Raw genomic sequence first — 25,102 nt, 5'->3', positions numbered from 1 at the left:
GCTGCACAGAGAACATGTGCTTTGTCTGACAGAGGCTTGGAGCCAGCCATCCCTGTCTTCTCTAAGGCAGACGACAAGCACCCTCTTCTCTCAGTGAAGGACGATCACTGGCTACTGGTGGGTCAACCCCATCCAGGAATAAAAGCAGGTGGAACCCATGCAAGGAGAAAAAAAATAGAATATGCACCCTGCAGTCTCTGTAATACAAGGCCAAGATGGAGGAACCTTCATCTTATACACACATACACACACTCATATATATATTATTATTTATTGGAAAGGTAGATCAGACTTACAGAGAGGAGAAACAGAGAGAAAGATCTTGCCTCCATTGATTCACTCCCCAACTGGCTTCAATGGCTGGAAGTGAGCTGATCTGAACCAGAAACCAGGAGCTTTCTCCAAGTCTCCCATGTGGGTGCAGGGTCCCAAGGCTTTGGGACGTCCTCCACTCCTTTCCCAGGACATAGCAGGGAGCTGGAGGGGAAGTGGAGCAGTTGGGACACGAACCGGAACCCATTTGGGATTCCAGTGGTTGCAAGGTGAGGATTTAGCCATTGAGCCATCACCTTAAGCTGCCCAGAGGTGCCCTCACCTTAAGCTGCTCCATACACCTCCTCCATGAGAACCATCCCAAGGCCGTCCCAAAGAGGGATGAGGTGAGAAGCTGCGAGGTGAGGGTGGAGCAGCGTCAAACACAGGCCTGGGCTGGAAGCCGGACCTGAAGCTGAAGGTCCCGCAGCTGCTTGCCCAGAGTGCCCACGCCAGTGCAGACACACCGCAGGCTCCTGCTTCATGCTCACGGCTGGTGCCCGGGTTACTGATGACCTCAGGCCGCTGCGGGACCGGCCTACCAGGTCACCAGTAGGAACATATCAGTAGGATAAGCTACCACTTTTCTTGCTTTTTCTTTTCTTTTTCTTCTTTTCTGAGCAGACCCTAGTTAAATGATCTGTTGAGTAAAGCCCTTAATCCTGTAAATTAATCAGGCATGACCTTTCGTGCTGGCAAGCGTTTGATCTTCAGAGATGGATGGCATCATTTGCCTCCAACGGTCCAGACTTTCTGAAAAGGTTAAGATGGTGCCTTCGAAGCACAAGAACTCTTTTATTAAAGACTTCAGCAAACACAGCATTGCTCCCCAGCCTTGAGGAAAGGGGGAGAATGTCGTAACAGCTAAGGAAAATATTAAGATGGAGAGGGAGCCTTCCGGAATGCAACAGAAGTGGAGTCACTTTGGGGATGTGATGACAGTGACACAGAACAGGATCAGCTAGCACCGCGTAGATCCCAGGGTGATTACCGATCAGCCCGGGAATCACCAGGCCGGTCAGGGGTGAGTCTCCCTGTCTCGGCCGGATGGAAAACCGCCAGATAGGATTTCACAGGAGAGATGGCACCCCACCAGGGAAGGTCATGGGTGGGACGGGCAGAGCTGGTACCACTTGCTGATTGCCCTCCTCCTGCCCAGGATTCCTCTGCACTGAGCAACGCCCCCCTTTGCCCCCCGCTCACCTGTAACTCACCGGTCATCCTCCTGAGGGTGTTCCAAAATTGTGCCAGGTTCCAGGAAACCCAGATGCCCTTCGCCCAGGCATTTGCCATGAAGACACCTTGCAGGAGATAACAGGGATATTTCTCCCCACCTCTGTTGGGTCTTGGTGCTTAGGAACTAGTTTGAACCAGGAAGCCTAGGCTGTGTTTTGAGTCCACTGGAAGGATTCCCATGATGACCCAACGCGTCATGTTTCCCCATCTGCTTCCATGTAAAGAAACGGCCGTGGGGGCGGGGGGGAGGGGGGATGGCCGGCTTAGAAACAAGGCTGACATCCAAAATGTGTTTGCATGCATCAGTGCAACATGCGCCGTGAGTGCCCAGGAAGACACGCAGGCCCAAGCCCAGCAGCTGCAGAGCTGGAGCACATCCCAGCCTGCCTTCTCCCTCAGTGCCCTCCATGATAGATATTCTGACCTCATCAGTGCATTGAAATGGATTTAAAGGAGGAGGGAATGCCTCCTGAACTCTGAAAAAACTCAGCCCCCAAACAGAAAGTGGGAGAGAAGGCAACTTCAGAAAGACCCTCAAGTGACATGGCCCCTTCCACAGAGCAGCTGAGCTCCGGACCCCATGGGGCACCGTATAATTAGCTGGGTTGATTTCACTTAAAGGATGCTAGTTCAGGCCAAATCTAGTCATAAATTATGATCGTACCCCGATTATGCCAGCTTAACACAGCCATGATGTTGAGGAAGCAAAGGAGACTGAAGACCCTAAGCATTTCTCATCATTTCAGGTACCCATAAACTGTCAATCCTGTTGGAAATCCTGGCAAAATGAACCCATTGAAAGAACTCTTCAGATGTGCCGGTAGACAGGCTCTGGGCAGAGCTACTTGGAGGTGGCCCACTTCCATCCATGCAGCTCATGGAGCTTGGGACTCAGCCTCACGGTGGAATGAGCCCAGCCCTGTCTCTCAGCTCTGCAGCCCTAGCTGTGAGCTGGAGCTCTGCCAGCCTCAGTTTTCCAATCTGCAGAAAGGGGATAAGGCCACCTGCCTGGTGGGCTGTTATGGCAACAACATCTGAAAAATCCACAACACAGCCTAAATATGTCCCAGTGAACAGAGTGGAACCCGGATTTTCTTAGCTTCATCCCTGCATGGACATCTGGGAAAGACCACCTTGGTGGTGTCCTCAGTACTTCTCCAAGAAAGGGAGGGACCACAGAGTGCCACCTGCAGAGCAGGTGCAAAGGCAGAAAACGCCTCCCTCTGCTTAGCCTCAGTTGGCAGTGGTACAAGGGGATGTTTCCACATTGACCAGACAAATCAGCCTCTCGCACACAACACTTCTATCCATTTCCATGGGAAAGAAACTGCTGTGGCACTCTGATGCCATCAACAAAGCCCACCATGGCCAGCTCAGCTCATCCTGCCAAGGAATGTGCTGCCTGGTTCTCTTCCACACGTCCCAGTCCACAGTCAGCGTGTGCATTGCCTATGAGCCAGTCAGTCCTCAGGCTACATGCTGGCCGCCCTGACACTCAGTCCTGCCTCCCAGAGCTGCCTTGGGCGCTGCGTCCTCCCAGCCTTCCCTCGGGCCCTCCTTACTGTCGTTAACAAGGTTCCAGCCTTCTAACTGGTCCTCCTCCACCCACTCTCCACGCTCAGGTTTAAGCCTACCTGGGTCTCCACCATTCTGTGCTTTTTAATCAATGCTATTGTCATGCTTCCAAGGCTCACCAAAATAAATAATATGCATTTGTATATAAGCCACATCCCTTGCTCCCTCCGGAACACCCTCGTCCTCTCTGGTTCTCACTCGCAGGCCCCTTGGAGTAGGATCCCATGCATGAGGAATGAACCGAGCAGGCCGTCATACAGGAAGCAGAAAGGCAGCGGCAGGGTGGGCGTGGGTGGGCCAGTGGCACAGACCCCCCGAGATTTCTTCTCGGACTGGAGAGCGTGTTCTAAACTCAGGTCATGGCGATTGTAATCAGCTTGTTGTAAACACGAGTGGATTGAGAAGAAAAGAAGGTAGAATTAGGGGAAAAAATTGTTTCAGTCTCTATATAATTTTTGCGTTTAAGGTTTCCTTTTCTGATTATCACAGCAATCATGGTTATTGTAAGAAAATTAAAAATAGCGGAAAGCATTATTGTAATGGTAATTACCTAGAGAGATAATCACCATTTGAGTGCTGATATATTTCTTCCTAGTCTTTTTCTAATTGTATCTACGTATATATTTTTAATTAAGATCATGCTGTGTTTCCAGTCGTGTCTATTAGTGACAAGATAAAAGGTACATACGTGTGCGGTGTCTGAACAATGGGAAGGCTCGGGGAAACCTCTGAGTTTCTGATCCAGGTGGGAGACTCGGCCTTGTGCCCGCCCCTTCACCACGCAGGGCCCTGTGCGGGACAGCTGTTGCCCCAGCGGCTAACGCATGCAGAAGGACGTAGCTCAGCCCTTCTGCCACGCTTGAGGTCAACCACAGTCCCTGAATGCCCACACGCTGAGCCCCCTGCTCCCCGCTGCCTGGCACTGGGGGTCTCCGCCGTTGTCCAAGTGTTCCCATCACCTTCTAGAGTGCAGCAAAGCCAGAAGGCAGGAAGCCAGTGGCTCCCTTCCCGGAGTTCCTGCTTTCCGCCTGCCCAGGCACCCCTGCTCAACCACGGTCCGAAACGAGTAACTGGAAACACCCAGAGATAATCGACTCATAGATCTTAAGGAGCTTTTATTATAGTATATTGTCAGACTTGTTCTGTTTTATCATTAGTTTACTGCTGTGAATCTTGGACTATGCCTCATCTATAAATTAAGCTTTTGAGTAATTTTTATTATAGCACATTGTTATAACTGTTCTTCTTTGTTATTAGTAATTGCTTCCCAGACATAATTTATAAATCAGACATAATCATAGGTGTGGGTGTGGGAGGGAACCCAGGCAGAGCTGAATGCTGTCTGCAGTATCATGCATCCATAGAACAACCTGGAATGCATCCCCGAGGGAAACGGGGCACTTGGTTATGAGCCCCTGCTCTCAGACACACGATCCACTGGTGTGAACGTGGGAAAGTCACCTCATCTTTGCAGGAAGCAAACCCAACATGACTGCTTGTGAGGCGGCACACAGTCGGCACCTAGAAGCAAGCACAGGTGGAGCTCAGAACATGGGTAGAGCCCAGTCCACCAGCCAGAGGTCACAGCATAGCTAGTTGCCTACAGCCTCGGTGATGACCTGGCCACACGGCCTTCTGCAACCAGCCGAGGCTCGGTTCCTATCTCCACACTGTTGACTGGTGTGATGGCTGGGCCCGACACAGGTGCCCGGCCCCAGCCACAGCCTCCCACAACCTGCCATCTACATATGCCTGTGCTGGAGTCCCCCTAAAGGCCTACTCAGCCCGGCATTCCTCCTGAGCCGCCCACATGCGCATGAATGGGAGGGACCACCAGCCCGAAGCTGAGCCCATGCCCGCCTTAGGCCCTGCCCTCCTGCTGTCCCCTCGCAGCCTCTCTGAGGATCTACCCACCAAAACCAGGACTCTCGCCGGGCCTCAGCACCTTCCAAGCCCCTCACATTACCTTTCCGTCCTGAGGCTGTCACTCACACCAAGGCCACCACTGCACACTGGCCCCTTGTGTAAGTCGCTGTCCACACCGACAGCCTGCTCCTCACGGCCTCACTGGGACTAGGCAGGCTGCACACTACACGCCCACCCCGGAAGGTCACTCACCACCCTCCCACCCCCCATGGGACATGAAAATGTAACCTCAGTGTGCACTGCAAAAAATAACCATAGTGCAAGGTAGGATAAAACTAAACTTGGAAATGTGGGTAAATGTAAATAAGGATAAAAAATATGGAGCCATGCCAGGGGTTGGTACTGGTCCATGGCATTTCAACCTCATGGTTTAGAAGAGTGGCAAAACCTTTATAAACCCTCATCCAACTAGAAATCATTGTGCTCAGTGAAACAAGTCAATCCCCAAAGGACAAATATCATAGGTTCTCTCTGATACAAGAGACAACAAATACTATTTTTGCTACATCTCAGGGGCTTTGACTTTTTTTAATTTGTTCAAAAAAAGTTTTGTTTTCTTACCAATTTCCTCACTGATGCACAGATCACACAGTAGCATCGTTTGCATCAGGAAGGTATTTGCTTTTCTTTTTCATTTCTTCAGCAACACATTGGTCATTCAGTACCATGTTAAATGCTGTTATAAATTTTCTGTTTCTCTGTGTGTTGTTGATTTTGTTTTATGGCTCTTCATTTATGGGGATGTATAGTAAGTTATGTAGTAAAGACTATCACATACAGATGTGAGGGTGCAGTGCAGTGTGAATCTCTACTTCCAAGTCAAGGCTGGATACCCGATGGAACTGTTAGATGTATCTGGACAATAGGATGCTGGACTCTTCACCACCTTCCATGCCCGCAGTGTCAGGGTATACTTAACTAGCAGAATGATGGACTTAGGGCTGATGTGAAGCACTACACTATTGTGACAGTACGCAGTTGTTAGCAGTCTGTGTAACCAAGATTGAAGCCGTACTGGCTAGAACATTGGCAACAAAGGGGACTTTGTCAAGGCGCCCCAGGAGGATTACCTGCACAACTTGTGACCCACAGGCTCAGCTCCAAATCTCGCAGCAAGTCACAAGCCACTGATGAGCAGTTTGTCCCCAAAGCAAACTCTTATGATTAGAAATGGACTCAGAGAAAACCTCAATAAGTCAAGCTGAGTCTCAGGCAATGTGTTCTGTTTAAGTGAACAACATGTCGGGTAGTCACAGGGCCTTTCAGAAAGAACGACAGCCTCGTGCTCTAGGAAGCAACTGCAGTGGTGCTGGGAATGGCAGCTGGCATGAGGCTTCAAACGGAGATCATGTACTCTGCTTGGTCCAACCGTCCCAGCAGCCAGCTGGCGACTTCGTTTCTCATCGCCAACCCGCCTTTCTAACTCCATCTTGCCCCCGTGGCGGCCCCAGCCCTCAGGAACACTTTCTGTATTGGTCAACTCCCTGGTTAGGGCAGACATGCTCCAAGCAAGCCATTGTCCCCTGTAAGCCTTCTTCACTCTCCCCCTGGCAGCCCCGTCTGTGAACACCTGGCTGTTTAGATAAAAGGTCCAACTTGATAAACAGGGAAAGTCAAGACCTGTTATCTCCACTCTCTGAGTGACCTTGAATATGGCGGTATGACTTGAGTGTCAAAAGCTTAGTATTATAAAGATAAAATATGGGGGAACTTGAGAAAGTCTACAAAAAAAAAAAAACCCCAGAATTAAAAGATAAGTCTATTTTGATGCAACAAAAAAATTGGAATCCACAGCAGTAGTTCCTAATGCATCCTTTATCAGGAACTTTTAGAAAAGCTCCTCTTAAGTGTGGATTTTGAAAACTTGTTGCACAAAAATAAACTTATCTTTTAATTCCATCTTCCTCGAATGTTTGGAAATACCCTGGTACTAAGGCTGAAGAACTTCAATCTTCTGTACTCTAAAAGCTTTCGTAACCTATTCAACTACACAAAAATAATGCAGTGCAGCTCTGCGACTTCCGTTTGGAACCATGCCTGCCAGCAAGAGGTAGCGAGTGAGTGTGCACAGTGCAGGGAACCGCACCACGTGCGTCCTCAGCCCTCATCTCCCCTCTCCACAGGCAACCCGCCTGCCACCGGCACCGGCACCTTGCTGGTGACCCTGGAGGATGTGAACGACAACGCTCCCGTCCTCCACCCCACGGTGGCTGAAGTCTGCGATGACGCCAAAAATCTCAGCGTCGTCATCCTGGGAGCATCCGACAAGGACCTTCACCCGAACACCGACCCGTTCAAGTTTGAAATTCACAAGCAGACCGTTCCCGACAAGGTCTGGAAGATCTCCAAGATCAACAGTAAGTCCATCTAAAGCCTTCCACTTCATTCTCCCCACCCTGACTACGCGGTTCCTCTTTCCCCAAGGCCTTCTCTCCCGCTCCGGTGTGGCTGTGCCCGTGCTTGCTCACGCCCTCGAATGCTGACAGTCTCCCCACCAGCAGATTCCTTGTTTGTACAAATACTGCATCCCCACTTCCCCTCACTGGAACATAGATATCTTCTCTGGTGCGTTGTCCTCTTTGCCCTGTCCCACACTGCATGCTGTGGGCCCTACACTTGACCAGACTCACCAGCCCCCCACGGCACACACACCTGCACTCTGCATTCTTGCCAGGGGGTGTACCCTGTCACAAGACTGCCAGTCATTCTTCTTGCTCTTCCTTTAAAAAAAAAAAAAGAAAGAAACCTATTTTAAGATGTATTTATATTTACAGAGAAAGATAACCAGAGATCTTCCGTCTTGTTCTTTCTCCAAATGGCCACAAGGGCCAGAGGTGGACATGTCTGAGGCCAGGAGCCTGGAGCTTCTTTCAGGTCTCTCACATGGGTGCAGAGGCCCAACCCTTGGGCTGTTTCCTGTTGCTTTCTCAGGGACATCAGCAGGCCACCAGAGGGAAGTAAAGCAGCCGGGATACAAACCAGCACTGACATAGTTTGCCAGCAATATACGCAGAGGCTTAATGTGCTATATAACAGTCCCAGCTCCCCTCTCCTTTAAAAAATGTTTATTTTTATTGGTAAGGCAGATCAAATTTGCAGAGAGAAAAATTGTAAGATCCTCCATCTACTGGGTCATTCTCTGAATGGCCATAATGGTCAGAGCTGAGCTGATCCGAACCCAGGAGTTTCTTCGGGGCTCCCATGTAGGTGCAAATCCCAAGACTCTGGGTCATTCTCTACTGCCTTCCCAGCCCATGAACAGGAAGCTGGATGGGAAGTGGAGCAGTCAGGGATCCCAGCAACTTGCAAGGTGAGGATTTAGCCACTAAACCATCGTACCCTGGTCTTTTATTAATTTGACCCCAAATAGTCTATATCATGGCTTGCACAGGATACTGGTCTCCAACCCAGTTTTCACCCCCTGAAAAGCGGGGCTCCTTGCTTGTGCCCACACATCTCCTGACCCAGAAGCAGACGTGAGTGCGCCTGCACTGCCCCCCAAGACACTTGTCTTCCTAGGAGGCCTGCAGGAGGGAGAAGGCCTGGCACAGACATCACCATCTCCGTGCTCCCCTTCCGGGTGTGCACCTCTGCAAAGCTGACTTAGCGTTTGCAGTGAACTTGGCTTTCCCTTCCACACTTGGCCTCCATTCATCCCCTTTCTCTCTTTGATGAAACTGGCGAGCAGTGTCTCCTTGCACCAGTCTCTCCTCGTGGGCAGGTGGAATTAAAAATATGACCCAATGTTCCCCGTGTGCCTGACGAAGGCTGAGGTCGCGGAGCGCCTGCCCCGCTCTTCCCAGTGTGAACGAGTGACGAAGTTCTCCCGCCAAAAGCAAAGAGAGAACAGCACGCACTCACTCTGGACGCACCCTGTGTGTGGCAGTGGGTGTCTCCTGCCATCATGCTGCTGACCCCAGCAGGGCTCACTTCTTAACACCAGCTGGAGCAGTTCTGGCTTGGGCTGGGAGTCACTCATTCGTTACATTTTTAAAATGTATTGTACAATTGTGCATCAAATTTCCTATTACAGACTCTTGTAACTCTGTATTGCTATAGCCCCAGCTCCTATCTTTTTATTAGCGCCTTTCCATTGTCATTGATTCTATTGACCTGTTTCTCTATTTTTATTGCCTTTTAAAGAACGGATTCTGTTGAGCTGATTATTTTAAATTAAAATGGTTCTTCTCTTGTTGGAGGGGTGATTTGCTGGTTTTTATGGTGGTAGCCATCCTGAATAATCACCACTTATTCCTACCAGCCAGAAACTTTCTCATTCAAGGGTTTCTCTTCTGTGTGAGGGAAATCAGAAATTGTTCCTCCAGTTAAGCCACCATCCCAAAAAGCGCTCATCACGTTGGTCCTGTCTGCTGCTGTCACCTTACGGTGAAGACCAATCTTCATCCAGTGTCATTCTTGCCACCATTTCCTGTTTCCCTCCTGCTTTCATTAAGTGGGAACATGCCTTCACAACTCTTCTTGTCTCCAGTTCCTTTCCGAGTACTCAGCATGGATGTGGCAAGAACTGAGTGACTTAACCGGTCTGTGGAATGACTGAGAAGACAGTAGTCAGGCTGGCACTGGGGCACAGTGGGTAGAGTCGCTGCCTGCAACACTAGCATCTCACTTGGGTGTCCATTTGTGTCCCAGCCACTCCACTTCGGATCCAGCTCCCTGCTAATGCACGTGAGAAGGCAGCCAAGGATGGCCCAAGTGCCCAGGCCTCTGCACCCACGTGGAGTTGGAAGACTTAAGAGAACTTGCTTTGGCCTGGCTCAGCCCCAGCCATTGTCGTCATCTGGTTCTTTCTCTCTCTCTCTCTCTCTCTCTCTCTCTCTCTTTCTCTCTCTCTTTCTCTTTCTCTGTAATTCTGACTTCAAATAAAATAAACAGTACCATTTTTTAAAAAGACAGTAGTCCAAAGCTAAAGAACAGGCCAGGTGGGGTGTCCACTTCTGGGTGCCACCCCATGGCCTGGGTGGTGGCAGAGATGGAGCACAGGAGACAGAAAGCTTGTATTTCCAGCACATCTCAGGCTAAGGTCCAAGGAAGGATACCAACTGTGTGCCATAATACTAGGTCTCCTTGAAACTGACCACAGTACCACTGAATCATAGAATATAGAATTCTGGGAGGGCAGAGGCATCCTCTGCCTGCTCTGTCTGGTACAAGAGCCACCGGCCACACTTGGTGCTGCGTGCTTGCAACATGGCTAGAGCAAGTTTCAGTCAAAACTCGCCTATGAGCCTAACTGCAAAGGCAGTACTTGTTTTGTGTGAGCGCAGTCAGCACACCCAATTCTCCCAGTTGGGAAAAACCTAACCATGTCTCACCAAGTCCCTCCCTTGCTTTCACAGACACGCACGCCCTGGTGAGCCTGCTGCAAAACCTGAACAAAGCCAACTACAACCTGCCCATCATGGTGACAGACTCGGGGACACCTCCCATGACAAACATCACAGATCTCAGGGTACAAGTGTGTTCCTGCAAGAATTCCAAAGTGGACTGCAACTCCACGGGGTCCCTGCGCGCCAGCCTGGCCTTGGCCTTGGCCTTGCTCGTCTCGCTCTTCAGCATAGCCTGTAAGTTGCACTCTGTCCCACAACCACACCGGCATAAGAACGGCACTCGGCTGGGGTCACACACCCATTGCTTTCCCATCTGTCTTTCCAATAAGTCAGCTTTGACTTGTGTGGGAACGACAGAAAATATTACCTGTAAAAACACTGCAACTAATTAGTAACATCTGAAGAACGCCCTGACTCCACTGTACCACCTGGGCCCCTGCTTGCTTGTCTCAGTTCTGTGTGAATATATTCCTTACTGTCCTGTAAACCAAACAATCAGCCAAACCAGCTCCTGCTGCCACTTGGTGTGAGCTAGGACAACATGCCCACATTGGCCAGCTGGTCTACCAGGGGTAGGGAATGGGGGAGGTTCAACCTTTCTCTCTCTCCCCACATTATGGAGAATAACTTCTTGCCATGTTAAAATAGATAACTGTTTTTCTAAGTATAGTCGTGAGAATTCAGAGGCTGGGCTGTCAGGAAAAAAAGGAAAATGGAAGATTCACACTTCCCTCACTGCCTGGAAGCCATGACTGTCATATGAAGACACAATCTTTTACCAAAGGAGTTCTTAATACTGAGTAGTATAGATGTGAGCATTAAAGGAATAAATACCTGCCTGTGACTTCCTAGTTATAGAATCAGGGCTCAATTTTAACCTTAGCAATTACACAGCACCTATGCTGGCCACCTGGCTGTTTACATTTTGAGAAAGCATGTGTAATTGTGAATGAGTAAGTTGGGGAAATGGCCAGTTAAAAAGAGTGCGCATGATGGCACATCCAGGTGACAGGGGGCATGGGCAGTAGAAGGTCACGCGTGACAGCATCATTCGCTGTGTGTCCAGCTCCGTGCAGACCATAATCCCCCAGGTGCATCCTGGGATACAACTCCATGCGAACCATAATCCTCCAGGTGCATCCCGGGATACAGTTCCATACGGACCAGAGTCCCATGGGTGCATGCAGGGAGGAGAAGCCCTGTGGTATCACACTGGTCCTCCAAGCCATGCATTTTCGGAACAAGCACCTACTCTCCCCTCACATCCTCCCTCTGCCTGACTCACTTCTGGTGACCACATCGTTAGCAACCAACATCACCACCACTCACCCTGTGGCTCCCTCAGGAATCTCGGCTGCAAAGTCCAACCCTTCCAACCACCCCTGCCCACACCTCCTCCCCTACCCCAGGTCCTTGTCATCACTAACCTGGATTATGTCACTGGTTTCCTAACTCCATCTCCAGATGGAATAGAAGGAAACCCATGGAAACCAACAGGGCTCCAGGGGGTGTCTTCCTTTTGGCTTCTCTGTAACGTGGGAACCAGCTTCATCTTCAGAGAGTAGAGAGCTGGGGTTGGGGGCTGAGAAAAATGAGCAATGCTTGTTTAGAGGGGGAAAATCAGGCAGGAGATGCACGCAGAGTAACCACAGAGCAAGATGGTCCAGAGGAGGTTAGCCACCTGACTTGATTACAGCCCAATGCCGACAGACCCTACCCAGGCTCCTGAAGCCGAGAGAGCTTTCCTTCGTGAGCACGCCTGCCCTGGTGCCTGGGCATGACTGGTCTGTCTATTGCCTCGCTTACCCCACGGAAGGGTGTCAGGAAGCCTGCCAGCTGGGGTTCTGCATGCTGGGTGCATGACAGTCACCTGGGGAACTGCTCAACAGACATCTCCCCAGACCTGGGCCCTATGCCCATGGAGACCCACCTCGCGGGGGGTGGCTGGGACAGTGCCCATTCCAAAGGCCATCCTGGTGACCCTGGGGCACAGGGAGTCCCAGGACCTGTGTGGGAGTGACTCCATGCTCCTACTGGAAGTCAGGACACCCTGCCGGCGTCCTCTCCACTGGCCCATGGCCTGCCCACTCGGTTTGCCCCTCCATAGGGAAAAGAAAGAGGAAGGCAAGACTTAAAAATAGGAACATGACAGTCTTTCATGTTAGTGCCAGAAGACTTGAGATCCAGGTAGAGGTGTGCAGCAAAATGATATAGCACATCCAGCATGAAGACTTCCGCAGTGTCAACATTCCAGAAAGAAGGCTTCTAGAATTAACTGTCTTGAGCACTACCTGGATGCCCTGAAGATTAACCACATCTCATAAGCAGATACTTTGTAGCTAGCTTCCTTCTGCCTCATCTTTGGTAGTACAGTGACTTTATTGCAACTGAGAATTAAACAGAAGAGTCAGCACTCCCTTCTTTGACATATAAAGACAAGGCAAATCATAAAACCAATTGAAAGTAATTTTTAAAAGTTTAAGCAGGATAAGCATTTCAAGTCGGTGGTGAAGACCCCCATGTGCCACATCACCAAGAATGGCTTTCCCAGCTCTGACTCCGGAACCCAGCTTCCTGCCAGTGCAGACCTGGGGAAGCAGCAGTGATGGCCCAAGTGCTTGCATTCCTGCCTGCTGCGGGGAGGTCTGGACTGAGTTCCAAACCCCCAGCTTTGGCCCTGGTCCTGCCTCAGCCTCGGCCATTGCAGACATTTAAGAACTGAATCAGCAACTCGGAACTATTTCTCCCCATTCCTTCTCTGACTCACAAATCAAATACAGCCATTGTTGGCTGTCCATTTTGTTGTTTAAATGGCATGCTGATGACGAGGGAAGGAGGAACTTCTGGGTGAAGCCAGCCGCCGGCCACCCACCTCTGGCTTCTCAGGGAGGCCCTGTTGCAGCAGCACCCACAGAGGCTTGTCCAGAGACCTGTTTCGATCATTGCTTTGGGCTTCATTGATCAGCAGTGTCAGGAACAGAAAAGGATGTAAGTTTCAACAAACCAGAAGGCTCCCACCCCAGGAGAAGACAGACAAGAAGTGACCAACAGGAACCAAAGCCAGCCACTGAAACCATCCTTGAATTTTAGCTTTCTTAATCAAAGTGTCACTTACATACAATCAGATTCACCCAGGGTAAGTGTGCAGCTGAAAGCATTTTTGACAACCGTGCACTCTGTCTCAGTCGATGCTTTGAATCCCTGCTGAATCTCTGGCGGGAGCTCTACGGCTTCCCGCTGGGAGAGGGGCTGTGGGCAGAGGCAGGGCGAGAAGCACCAGATGCCCACCACCTCTCACGTCCCATTTGAACCAAGCTGTGACACCCCCAGCCTAACTCTGCACCTTGCCCCCTCCCCGGCCCTGCAGGTCTGTGAGAGCTGCTGGTGTCCCCCAGAGCGTGACTTCCAGGTTTCCATAGCAACAGGAGAACAGAAGCAAACCATCTGTCCAAATCCGAAGACTGCAGTTGCCCACTGTGGACCTCCACGCCCAGGCCCCGGCCGTCCCCAGGTTCTGTTTATTTGCGATTTCACTTAGTCTGTACTTCACCACTCTGGCGGGATCTTCCTTTCTCTCTTAATTCGTGGAATCCTCTGACTTCGCCCTGAGATGTTCAAAGTCAGGACGGGGAACCTGACCTTGCGGCAGCAGGAGCGCTGAGGACTTCCTCTGATGTGTTGACACGTTGCTGGCCAGTGCTCCCACACGGCTTTGTCTGTGGGTTACTATTTGTATATGTCTGAGAATCTGTATGTGTATATACACGGTATTTATAGAGGGTGGGACTGCAAGAAGCCTAGTTTTGATAATGCCACTCTTCCGTGATTAGTTACAGAAAGAGAGGGGAGGTGCCAAGACAACTGAGTCCTCACCCCCACCAGCCCCCAGCCCCATCAGGGCCTCCTCAAGCAGAGGAGGGAGTTTCACCCTCCGATGGCCAGCACAGGGTAGAGACAGCGTCTCAAGGGCATCGGTCTGATCCGGGGGCATCCCAAGGGGCAGCACGGCTTGCAGGAGACGCCCTGTGGCGCCACTGGGCCTGCAGCCAGCCGCAGCCCCATCGTGAGGTCACACAGTAGGCCAGCAGGTACCATGTTGTATACACGTATATACCCACATGTATAGACAGACCGGTGACGCACTTCACACCCTTTCTCTCCTCTACACATGCATACAATAGAGTAAATGCAGGGAGTTGTAAAAGTACCCTTTGTGTGACTCGACTACCGTTGTTTGCAAACCTGAAAATAAAAGCTGTTTCTTCTGTATGAGAAGCAACTGGTTTTCATTCTGTGAGTGTGACACAGGTAAGAGAAAAGTCGGTGCCCACCCCAAGGTTAGCTTCCTGTTGAGCAAACTACAAATGCACCATCAAGCCTCACACCAGGCTTTTCTCCCAAATGCAGCCCACAACAGGCTGTGGCTTCTGTGACAGCTAGCCACAAACAAAGGTTAGGTCAGGGTCCTAGCAGATTTTCACACATGCACACATGTACACACACACCCATGCACCCACAGGCTTTTTTATGCAGTCTATGTTTGCACCTGTACTTTTCGGCCCGCCTTCTATAGCAAGCAGGAAGCATCTGTTGTCTGTGTTGGAGTGAATTATGCACCTATTGTATTTGTTTCTATAGTAAACCTTTTTGGAACATATAGAATGCAGAGGCGCTGTTTTTCCATGAAAATAAATGGGTACCGGTGGTTAACACTGTGGATTTCCACATCATGTCTAACACTGCCAGCAGGGGCCGTGTCTCAGAGGAGGGGTATGATCCGGGGCCCCAGCACATCTCTGTCAAGAGAGTCCATTAAGACAGAAGAACCAGCTCAGGGCCAGGGGCTCGCCCTGTCCTCTTGGGATGACTTCATTTGCACATCGCCATCAGCTGGGAAGATGAACAGTGATTCGAAGTGACAAGAACTCTGTCCTCAGTTTGATGAAACAGTCATACCCATCTGACCTCGGGCCCCAAGACTCAGAGCTTTTTCTCCCGAGCGAGGCCTGTCGCGACTCAGGAGATGGCCACACCTTGAGCAGGTCGTGACTGTACTCCAGGAAGCCTTGCTCACCAGTGCCTACCTCAGGTAAGCCATGCCCAGCCAGGGGCCCCTTGGGTGCCCCCCATTGCCCTCCTCCAGCAAGGCATGCAGGGAATTCACCCTAGAACAACCAAGGGCCTTCCTCAACCCTCCAGGTGATTGGCAGCCTAGCACACATGCTAGCCCACTGTGAGAACGCCCTCCAACACAAGTGTGAGCCATGTCCAGGGAGAAAGAACCATTCACCAGAGCAAAGCAGCAAGTGACTCCTTCCAGCTAAGGCCTTTGCTTGCCTAACCGGCAGTTTCCATGCTCGTATCTATTAGTGCAGCAACCACCGTAGTTGCTTCACTAAGAAGCATATTTCCTCCCCATCTTACCCACAGTGCATGAATTATCTCCGATAATTCACTCCAGTGAGAATATGGTAAGACCGTCTGATTTCAATAACACCTGCCTCCACTTTGCCAGTTCTCTCCCACAGGGTGTCGTCTCAGACAGATGGACCTGCGAGTCTCTTGGACGATACAGCAAAGCCAAACTTTGTCAAAGCAGCAGAAACCCAGTTAAGTGTTCTGATAGGCACCAGATAAGATGTAGACTCCTAAGGAATTGGTCAGAAATTTGGGTAAGTCATCCCAGATTTTCAAAGCACCATTTTAAACCATTCTGATTGACAGTTTAACAACAGCCCACCATCACACACTCATGGAGTAGATGAGATTGCATTTCATCTAAAACAAACACACTGAGACTTAACAACACATCAGGAGACACCTTCGCTTGATCCTGTGTCTGAGGTCATTGTGCCTGTACACAAGCTGTCCAGATGATTCTGGGACAGTCTGCCATTCTCCATGGTTCTGGCAGGAGGCTTAGAACCACAATGGTTCACATGGACCAATGGACTCGTGTGTGCCCTGGCTGTAACAGAATCCTTCACCCCAAACGAACCCACACTAGAAGGCTGGGCCTGTAGCCCAACGTGCAGAATCAGAGGGAAGAGACTCAGAAAGGCCAAATGGCTTCCAGAAGCAAACCTTAGTCCAGCCTCGTGTTGTTTCATTACATTGCAGCACTACTTGCAGCAGATTACCTGGGCAGATGAAGCGTCAGACCAGAATTCCCTAGCTAGCAGGACAGTCCACCTAGGTGTGCCTCCAGGCAAGCAACCTCACCTCCCACCGAGAGCCCCTTCTCCCACCAGTCTCTGCTGTATTGCTTTATTCTGCAGCTTTCCATTAAAAACTGTCAACAAGATTTAAATTTAGATAGAACTTGTAAGATGTTTTCCTGTACAATATACCAAATTTTCTTAATGAAAACTCACCAACAAGAACAGTGAGCAGAGGAAAGCACCAACAGTAATCCCCTGAGCTTGCTGTGCTTGCCACTGTGACAAGGCACTCAGTGACTCTTTCAACCCTATGACCCACATGCCCAAGTGCAAGCTGCTCGGCAGGGATGCTGAGGAGCCAATGGCTCAAGGGAAACAATGGCCGTTCTCACTCTGAAGTCCAGAAGTCCAGGAGAGGTGGCTTATCAAGTCACTATATGTGTACACTGAATATTCCACTTTCTGCTACTTCCTTTAAACCAGTTCTTTTAGGAAGTAATATAGCCATGCTACGTATAATGCATGTGTCTGGATGATGAAAGAGTTGAACATGGAAATCACACTAAAAGAGTTCCACGTTGTCCTGCCCAGGTCAACATTGTCCTGATGACAAAAATCACCTGCCATCAGACACACACTTTCGGAAATCATCAACGCATTTTTTCACAGATATTCAAAAGGGCACAGGGCCCAGGTGACGAGACAAGGACAGGTACTCTGTACCTGCAGGAATCCCAAACCATCCTTAACCAGCACAAGGAACTGCTCAACGCTACCCCACTTCAGCCCATCGCCCTTCCCCTTTAGGAATTCCACAGGAGCATGACCCCTCAACCCTCTGGCTGCCCATCCTCTGCCTCAACCCTCTGGCTGCTCTTTTGAGGTGGAATCTTCTAGACTCTCATTATAAGACATCACAACGTCCCCACAGGCCTGTGTCACCTTGTACACCTTCAGCTGCAACATAGAAACACTGCCCAAATTAGCCGTCTCAGCTGTCGTCTTCAACTAGGTGATTCTGTAGTGAACATATCTGCCTTGACTCGTTTCAAAGGAAAACCGTAGGTGACTGCCATGCATCAAAAACCAGTGTCACTTTGGAAACACTCGAGCAGCAATTAAAACAAACACGATGAGCCCCAAAAGTGTGACTGCCTTTGAGGTACCACCTGCTTCCAGCAAAGCTCTAGGAGAGATTGTTCCAGAAGGTCAGGGCTGAAAGGAACAGCTCAAGAACACAGGAGCACCCGCTGAGAGCCTGGGTCCCAGACACTCAAAACCAGGATGCCCACAGACGCCATCCAGCATCGTCCTGAGTTGCCAAAGAAGCAAAACTGAGGGAATGGCAGGTGAACAAGCGGACCTTGTCTCTGGCAGTGCCACATCCTCCTAGAACATTCTAGAACCTTGACTATGGAGGACACAGCGTCCATGAAGGTTCAGCTTGCTTGGGGCAGGGTTTGATTTTCTATTACTCTTGTCTTTTTGCTGCTTTTCTGTAGGGAGAGGAAGGACTCACTGGGAAAGAAGAGGGGAGCTGAGGAAGCAAATCCCAGGGGTTGATGGAAGAGATGGGCTCCACTTTGGACCAGTGGCAGCCTTGTACCCAAGGAAAGCCACGTTCCTGAGGCAGAAAGCCTGGAGAGGTGCGGACATCAGTGTGGATCCACAGAGGACGGGAATCCAGGGCCCTGGCCTGATGGGCTCCATCTTTCGTAAGGACAGACCATGAGGTCACCCTCCAGGAGTGACCAGGCCCAGACCCTGAGTGTGGCAGGCCGGAGGGGTAGGGCACAGCCACCGAGAGGCCGGGAGCCTATCAGGGGAAGGCTGCGTGTCCTGAGCTTCCCATAGCTCCACCCACCAGGGGTGGGAGTCCCAGCAGGAACCTGCACCCCTTGGAGAGAAGCAAAGAAGGGGACTCCCAGGTGGGCCTGTTGGAGCCTAGGCGAAGAAGGAATCAGAATTTCTCGAAGGTCCAGCTCGGGTCATCCCTTCAGTGGTTCACATGCGGCCAAAACCAAACATCTCACACGTGCGGGCAAATGCGCACTTGGGCATGTTGGTCAGCACAGATTCAAGAAAAAAAGCACAGGGCAGAGGTCCGACCCCAGCCGAAACGCCTTTCCACAGGCGCGCTAAAACCAGTCCATCCTGCACGGGGAGAAGACAATTAGGGCAGGCAATTAATCTAAAAAGAGAAAAAAAAAAATGCCGACAGGAGACAAGACGTCAACTCCAATAAAGGTTAAAAATGAGGGTTGTTCAAAACCGAGGTGTGAAGGTTAATTGCAGGGCCTTACATGTAATACAGCCGCTGTGTTGATGGAACAGCGTTCAGCAAGGCTCTGCGTGTCAGCCCTGGATGCTAAGTTTATTAGCTTTGCCTCCGAGGGAGTACGGCTTTCATGGAAAGCAGCCTGCTCACAGTCTAGAGTCTCCGCACAAAGGAGGCACCCTGTTTAAGTGGAATAAACAAATAAAGCCTTCACTCAGAGTGTCGGATTCGCTCGTGTCCTGTTAGATCAGGAGCAGAGATGGGGTGGGAGGGGCGCTACGTTCTCGAGTCTCTTGCAGAGGAAAAAAGTGGGGGAAGGTGAAGAGAAAAAAAAAAACTTCACAGCAGACCCCCTGAGTACGGATTTAGGGTCCCAGACTTGTGTGTGGTGCAAGAGCCCCCACCCCAGGGCTGGCTGAGAGGAGCCCAAGGCCCTGTTCTGCCTTGGACACTCATTCAGGGACTCCAACTTTGTGAGAATTCTTTGTAGAACAGCAGCCAGTACACACATTTAAGGTACTCAATTGCAGGTCGTGTTACTCACTCTTACAGGTGCAGCCGTGCCACCCCCACACACAAAAAAGATGTGTTGAATTCCCAGCCATCAGTGTGTGAGCTGTGGCCTTACATGGAAACAGGGTTGCAGCAGATGCATTGGCTTAAGATAAGGTCCATGGGAGTATGGCAGGGGGCCTGCTTCCAAAGTGACTGGCGTCCTCACAAGAAGGGGAGGCATACGCAGGCAGAGAGAAGGCTGTGTGAGAACGGAAGCAGAGATGGAAGTCATGCAGCCACAAGTAGGCAGGCCCAGGGACCCCAGGCCACCACTCGTGGCTGCCAGGGAAGCAGGAAGACACCTGCTGAAGCTACCAGGCCGACTGACGTCAGATGTTCGGGCTCCCACTTCTGCTGTTTGAGGCCACTCCTTCAGGAGGCCTTGTGACAGCAGCCTGGGGAAATGGATTCCACGCTTCAAGACCAGCCACACAAATGGAGGTGATGTCCAGCCCACCGCCCTCCCAACGGAATGCAAGTGATGTCCAGGGGCTCCCAGGGGATCCGAGCTGGAGGGCACTTTCCAGCCGGAGATACTAGCAGTGCCTGAAAGAACCCTGACTGTCAGAACTTGGGGTGCCCCTGGTATGGGGGGGTAGAGGTCAGAGCACCTGCCTGACACCTCACCATGCTCAGGGTAGTATCTTTCCCTCAACAGCAACAAAGACGTGTGGCCTCAGACCCCCACAGTGCCACAGCCAAGAAAGCCTGACCCAAACTCTGAAAACGCACAGCATTCTAGGGTGATTGGGAAAAAAGGTGTACAGTCACAAAGTCCCGCAGCTCTTCCTTGCTCGGCTGGGCCAGCTGACGCAACCAAGCCTGTTTCCTCAGAATCATAGCACAGTGATGGTTCCATTGCCTGAGGATGACGTGAAAATGCAGAGGTGCTTGCCCCAGACGCCAGCTAACAGCCAATCATAGGAGACTCTGCAGCTCTGGCACAGTCAGGAAGAGCTCCATCTGGGCAAGTGGGCGGCAGGTGGGGGAGGCAGTGGAGGTGCAGAGTAAGGCCGGCCACAGCAGGAAGTTGCTTCTCTCCCTGGCTCGCCCCACGCTGGGTTTGCTTCAGATACCAGCAAGTCCCATCTCGGCCTCCAGCGAAACTCCAATTGGAGCTGACCCTGAAAACAAACCGCACCAGAAACACCAGCAGACGATGTGCGAGAAACCCCTCTGGGGGTACCCAGCCCCCGCCTCACCCGCCAGGCCAGTGGGACCTGGCTGGTGTACACATGAAACCTGCTGGGTGCTCCTCTGTTCTCCACTAGGGCATTCTGTCTCTACTCCCGGAAACATTAGCCCTGATGTCACTGTCACCTGGGGCGCCACGCCAACGCATGTTCGCTGTGTGACAGCAGACGACAGACGCCTCACGTCATGGGGCATGGAACACGTGGATCTGCCTAGAAGCTGGGCACTCGGAACAAGAGTGCAAGGTGCATGAAGTCCTTGGGTTTGTGTCACCCCCACCTACAGCCCTCAGCCTCCAAGCTTCATCATTTTCTTTTTTATTCAAAAGGTTGGTTTACAGAAAGAGAGACAGAGAAGGACAAGGAGAGGGAACTCTTCCATTATTTGCTGCTTCGCTCCCCCAAATGGCCACAACAGCTGGAGCTGAGCCAATCCAAAGCCAGGAGCCAGAGCTTCTTCTAGGTTTCCCATATGAATATAGGAACCCAAGGCTTTGGGCTATCCTCTGCTGCTTTCCTAGGCCACAAGCAGAAAGCTGGATTGAAAGTGCAGCAACGGGCCCGGCGCGGTGGCGCAAGTGGTTAAGTCCTCGCCTTGCACGCCCGGGATCCCATATGGGCGCCGGTTCTAGTCCCGGCAGCCCCTCTTCCCTTCCAGCTCCCTGCCTGTGGCCCGGGAAAGCAGTCGAGGACAGCCCAAGGCTTTGGGACCCTGCACCCGCGTGGGAGACCCGGAAGAGGCTCCTGGCTTCGGATCGGCATAGTATCGGCCCGTTGCGCTCACTTGGGGAGTGAATCATCGGACGGAAGATATTCCTCTCTGTCTCTCCTCTCTGTATATCCGCCTTTCCAATAAAAAATAATAAAAATAAATCTTTAAAAAAAAAAAAAAAAAGAAAGTGCAGCAGCCAGGACACAACCCGGTGTCCATTTGGAATGCCTGTGCTTGCAGGTGGAGGATCAGCCAGCTGAGCCACGCTGCTGGCCCCAGACCCTTCGGGTTCTGCCCAGAGACTCCTTAACTGGCCTTTCTGACACAGGCCCTAAGTGAATCTAGGCTTACTACTAAAGCTGCCAGACCTTCCCTCAGCAGAACCCTGCCCGTTCCCATGGGATCTAGTCCCAGGCCTGCAGTAAGCACCTCCTGAAACACCAAATCCGGCCTCTGGGAGACCCTAACTGCTTTCTCCCTAACCAACCGGACCCTCCCCACCCAACACCAGGCAGCTTTGGGCAGAGCTTTACAGCCAAAGCTTCACGCACACGTAACGCTAAACTCCCTGACAGATTCCACGTGTAGGACATTAAAACGTGGATAAAATCCATCTCCCTCCCAAGCAGAGGCAACTGGTCCCCATATCGGGTGCCACCCAGCTGGCTAGGTTTCTTTCTTTTTTTTTTTTTAAGATTTATTTTTATTGGAAAGGTAGAAATACAGAGGAGAGTCAGAGAGGAAGATCTTCCGTCTGCTGATTCACTCCCCAAGTGGCTGCACCCTGGAGCTGGCCTGATCTAGAAGACAGAAGCCTTTTCCTGGTCTCCCACATGGGTGCAGGGTCCCAAGGCCTTGGGCCGTCCTTGACTGCTTTCCCAGGTCCCAGGCAGGGAGCTGGATGGGAAAGTGAGGCGGCTGGGATTAGAACCGGCGCCCATAGGGATCCTGGAACGTTAAGGGTGAGTACTTTAGCAGCTAGGCTACGGCTCCTGGCCATGTTTCTTGACCTGGGGGGCACAAGTGTGTACTGGGTGTTTTCTGAACACAAAGAAAACCAGGGCCATCTGTCACCATAGCCTAGACAAGACCACCGAGCCATTTCTGGACTCCTCTGCCGTGTTTCCGGCGTGGCTTCAGTTTCTTCCTCCACGGCCGGACATGGAGACGGGCGGAGCTCTGGGGAAGAGGCCCGGAAGTGCTCTGCGAGTCCTCGCTTCTGAACGGAAGCTCGAGGTTTCCGTGCCGCTCCGATCCGGGAGGAAAACTACAAGCCCCACAAACCCCCGCGGTCCCACGAAAGTTCCGTGTCCTCGCGAGAAGCAGCGGCTCGGGGCGTCTGCGCGGAGAAACGGAAGTGTAGGTGTCGGTCTGAGACATCGCCGCCAAGCTGGGAACCGGGGAGATGGCCGAGACGGACCCCAAGACGGTGCAGGACCTCACGTCGGTGGTAAGAGACAGCTCAGGCCCGGCCTCGGCGGGGCTCGGGGCGGGCGCCCCCGGGGACGTGGCGTCGGGGAGCCCGCGGGCAGCGAGCCCAGGCCGAGGCCCAGAGCCGGCGTGCACTTTGCGGCGTTTCTAGGTGCAGACGCTTCTGCAGCAGATGCAAGATAAATTCCAGACCATGTCCGACCAGATCATCGGGAGGAATATCCTTGCGCTTTCGCTGGGCCCCGGGGGGCGGGCGGTGGGTGCCCTGCAGCCCGGCCCAGCGCGGCCCTCACCCCGGGTCCCCGCGCTCGGTGGGGTCCGGCCGCTGCCCCGCCAGCTGCCCAGGCCACCGGGGGAGGCGGGGAGGGCCGGGGCAGGAGCCGGGCGTCCTCCTTGACCCGGCCACTCGACGACATGAGCAGCCGCATCGACGACCTGGAGAAGAACATCGCAGACCTCATGACCCAGGCCGGGGTGGAGGAGCTGGAAGGCGAGAACAAGCTGCCTGCCACGCACAAGAGTTGAGGGTGAGGGAGGGAACGCTTCAAGGAGATGGGGAGAAACAGATCCCCCGCACCCCGGCCGCCCCGGCACCTGTGGGAGTTAGGTGGCACTGTTAGGACAGTCTCCCCGGGCATCCTTGCTCCTGGGAGCGGGGAGGGCGTGTGTGTGGTGTCCTCGCCAGTTCCTCAGCACACAGTGTGCAAGCTGCCTTGCTTGCTGCTGCGCCAGGGTTTCCTGGCTCTTTGTTTAGCAGCAGTGACGTTGAGACTTGCCTCTCGAAGGTTGCCAGGTTACTGAGCGGCGAGTGAGCAGGAGAGTGCCAGCAGAGGGCCGGGGAGAGCGGAGATGGCCACCCGGACTGTGTGCAGAGAAAGCGGGCCGAGCTGCGCACAGGAGCCGGAGCTCACGGCCTCTCCCTCCTCCGCAGGTTGCTGGTGGCTCGCACTGCTGTCCGCAGCGCCGGATCCCTGGAGCCAAGGCCAGACCGCCGGGCTCCGCCTGGGCTCCGCGTGGCCGACTGCTGTGTAGGCTTCCCCTGTGCCAGGCAGTTAGGATAGAGTGACCCCTCCCCGCAGCCCTGCAGGTCCTCAAACATGGTGTCTTCGCCTCTTCATCAGTGTGCTCTCAATTATTAAACACTAACCCTTCAGTGGTTACAGCAGAACACAGCCCATTTTTAGTGTGTTTGTAAGGGCCCCTCTTTGCTGCCATCCCTTTTGTAGTGGTTGCTATTTGGTAAGGTTCCTGTGAAGTTTTTGTGTTAGATACATAGTAATTTCCACTGAAGTTAAACTGCCGTGAAGTTTGTAGACTTTAGGATTAAGTCCCACCACAAAGTAACTGACAGGAGTAGCCCACTGGGTGTCTGTGATACTTTTCAAAGGACTAGAAACTTTTTTAAAACCTTCAAAAACAGCCCCTGCTGCCCTGTTGCCAAAAGTCAGAACTGGTGTCAGTCCTGGAGAGGAAGTGCTGACGTCACACTGCTGCGTCCCGTCCCCGTGTGAGGACTTGTGTCACACAGAAAATGCCAGAACACAGGCTGATACGAGAAGGTGCGCGTGTGTTAGAATTTTGCATGGAATTCCATTTGTGTGCGATGTTGTTACCACAGAAAAATCTGGCAGGATTTTCCACTTGGGTCTCTCCGCCTTTTCCTTGAGCTTCAGAGTAAGAAGGAGAGAGACCAGGGCCAGGCCACACCTGCTGCTGGGTCGGGAAACGGCCCTGTCTTGGGGAGTCTCCATCCGAGCTGTGTCAGGCAGGTCTTTGCAGAGCAGTGGTCCATCGGTAACGGAAGACCCAGCGTGCAGTGTAGCCACTCCGGGCTGTGCGGGACAGAGGCCCTGGTGGCCTGCAGGGAGCCGGCGGCGAGAGCCCAGTGATTTGGCCTTCGGGTTGCTGGATCACCAGCCATCGCTGTTCACACTGTAAATGTGTAGTAATATGGAATGTGCCCTGCTGAGGTGCTGGGGGGCTTGGCTTCCATGGGTCCCACTCCCGGGGGCTGTGGCCAGACCCCGTGAGATGGCAGCAAGGTGCATGGAGAGGGCAGGCGTGGCCAGGGCTCAGGGACACTTGGCTTGCTTCGTGACAGGCCTCCAAGGCAGGCTGCTCTGACCCAGAACGTCTGCTCTGAATAAAGGTGCCGGAAATCCTGCGACCAACACTTCCTGCGTGTGAAAAATGTGTGTGGGAGAGGGCGACGCGGGTCCCCAGCCCAGCCACAGTGGGACCTGTGGAAGTGCCTGGGTCGAAGGCCGCCTCTGCCCCCAGTTCTGCCTCCTGCTGTGTGTCCTGCAGGGGCAGGTGACAGCCAAGTGTTTGGGTGCCTGCCATACGGCTCCTGGCTTCCACCATTCTGGAAATGT

At 52.2% G+C, this 25,102-nt stretch overlaps 2 protein-coding genes across 2 annotated transcripts in view; both read left to right on the top strand.

The window, feature by feature from the left end:
* Nucleotides 1-15,050, top strand: part of CDH13 (cadherin 13) — a 1,068,624-nt gene extending 1,053,574 nt beyond the window's left edge. Inside the window, exons 13-15 of the mRNA XM_040982306.1 lie at nt 7,173-7,406; nt 10,407-10,631; nt 13,765-15,050. Of these exons, the coding sequence (XP_040838240.1) occupies nt 7,173-7,406; nt 10,407-10,631; nt 13,765-13,772 (467 nt within the window). The 3' untranslated portion in view covers nt 13,773-15,050. The remainder of the gene's footprint in view (nt 1-7,172; nt 7,407-10,406; nt 10,632-13,764) is intronic.
* A 7,551-nt stretch (nt 15,051-22,601) lies between these two features.
* On the top strand, nt 22,602-24,900 carry HSBP1 (heat shock factor binding protein 1). The gene is made up of 4 exons (XM_040982305.1): nt 22,602-22,746; nt 22,879-22,945; nt 23,134-23,254; nt 23,659-24,900. The coding sequence occupies exons 1-3, from the start codon at nt 22,702-22,704 to the stop codon at nt 23,250-23,252; spliced, it is 231 nt and encodes a 76-aa protein (XP_040838239.1). The 5' UTR covers nt 22,602-22,701; the 3' UTR covers nt 23,253-23,254; nt 23,659-24,900.
* The last annotated feature ends 202 nt before the right edge of the window (nt 24,901-25,102 follow it).

Source organism: Ochotona curzoniae, unplaced genomic scaffold (assembly GCF_017591425.1).
Source record: "Ochotona curzoniae isolate NIBS_2020 unplaced genomic scaffold, NIBS_Ocur_1.0 contig_3622, whole genome shotgun sequence".
Taxonomy (NCBI): Eukaryota; Metazoa; Chordata; class Mammalia; order Lagomorpha; family Ochotonidae; genus Ochotona; species Ochotona curzoniae.
This window is presented reverse-complemented; position numbering and strand designations above follow the sequence as displayed.

What these genes read in the sequence shown, in the direction of transcription:
- HSBP1 (XM_040982305.1), top strand. Translation starts at nt 22,702, where the DNA reads ATGGCCGAGACGGACCCCAAGACGGTGCAGGACCTCACGTCGGTG. An exon ending in TGCAGGACCTCACGTCGGTG is followed by an intron (nt 22,747 to 22,878) that starts GTAAGAGACAGC and finishes CGGCGTTTCTAG; the next exon opens with GTGCAGACGCTTCTGCAGCA. An exon ending in CGACCAGATCATCGGGAGGA is followed by an intron (nt 22,946 to 23,133) that starts ATATCCTTGCGC and finishes TGACCCGGCCAC; the next exon opens with TCGACGACATGAGCAGCCGC.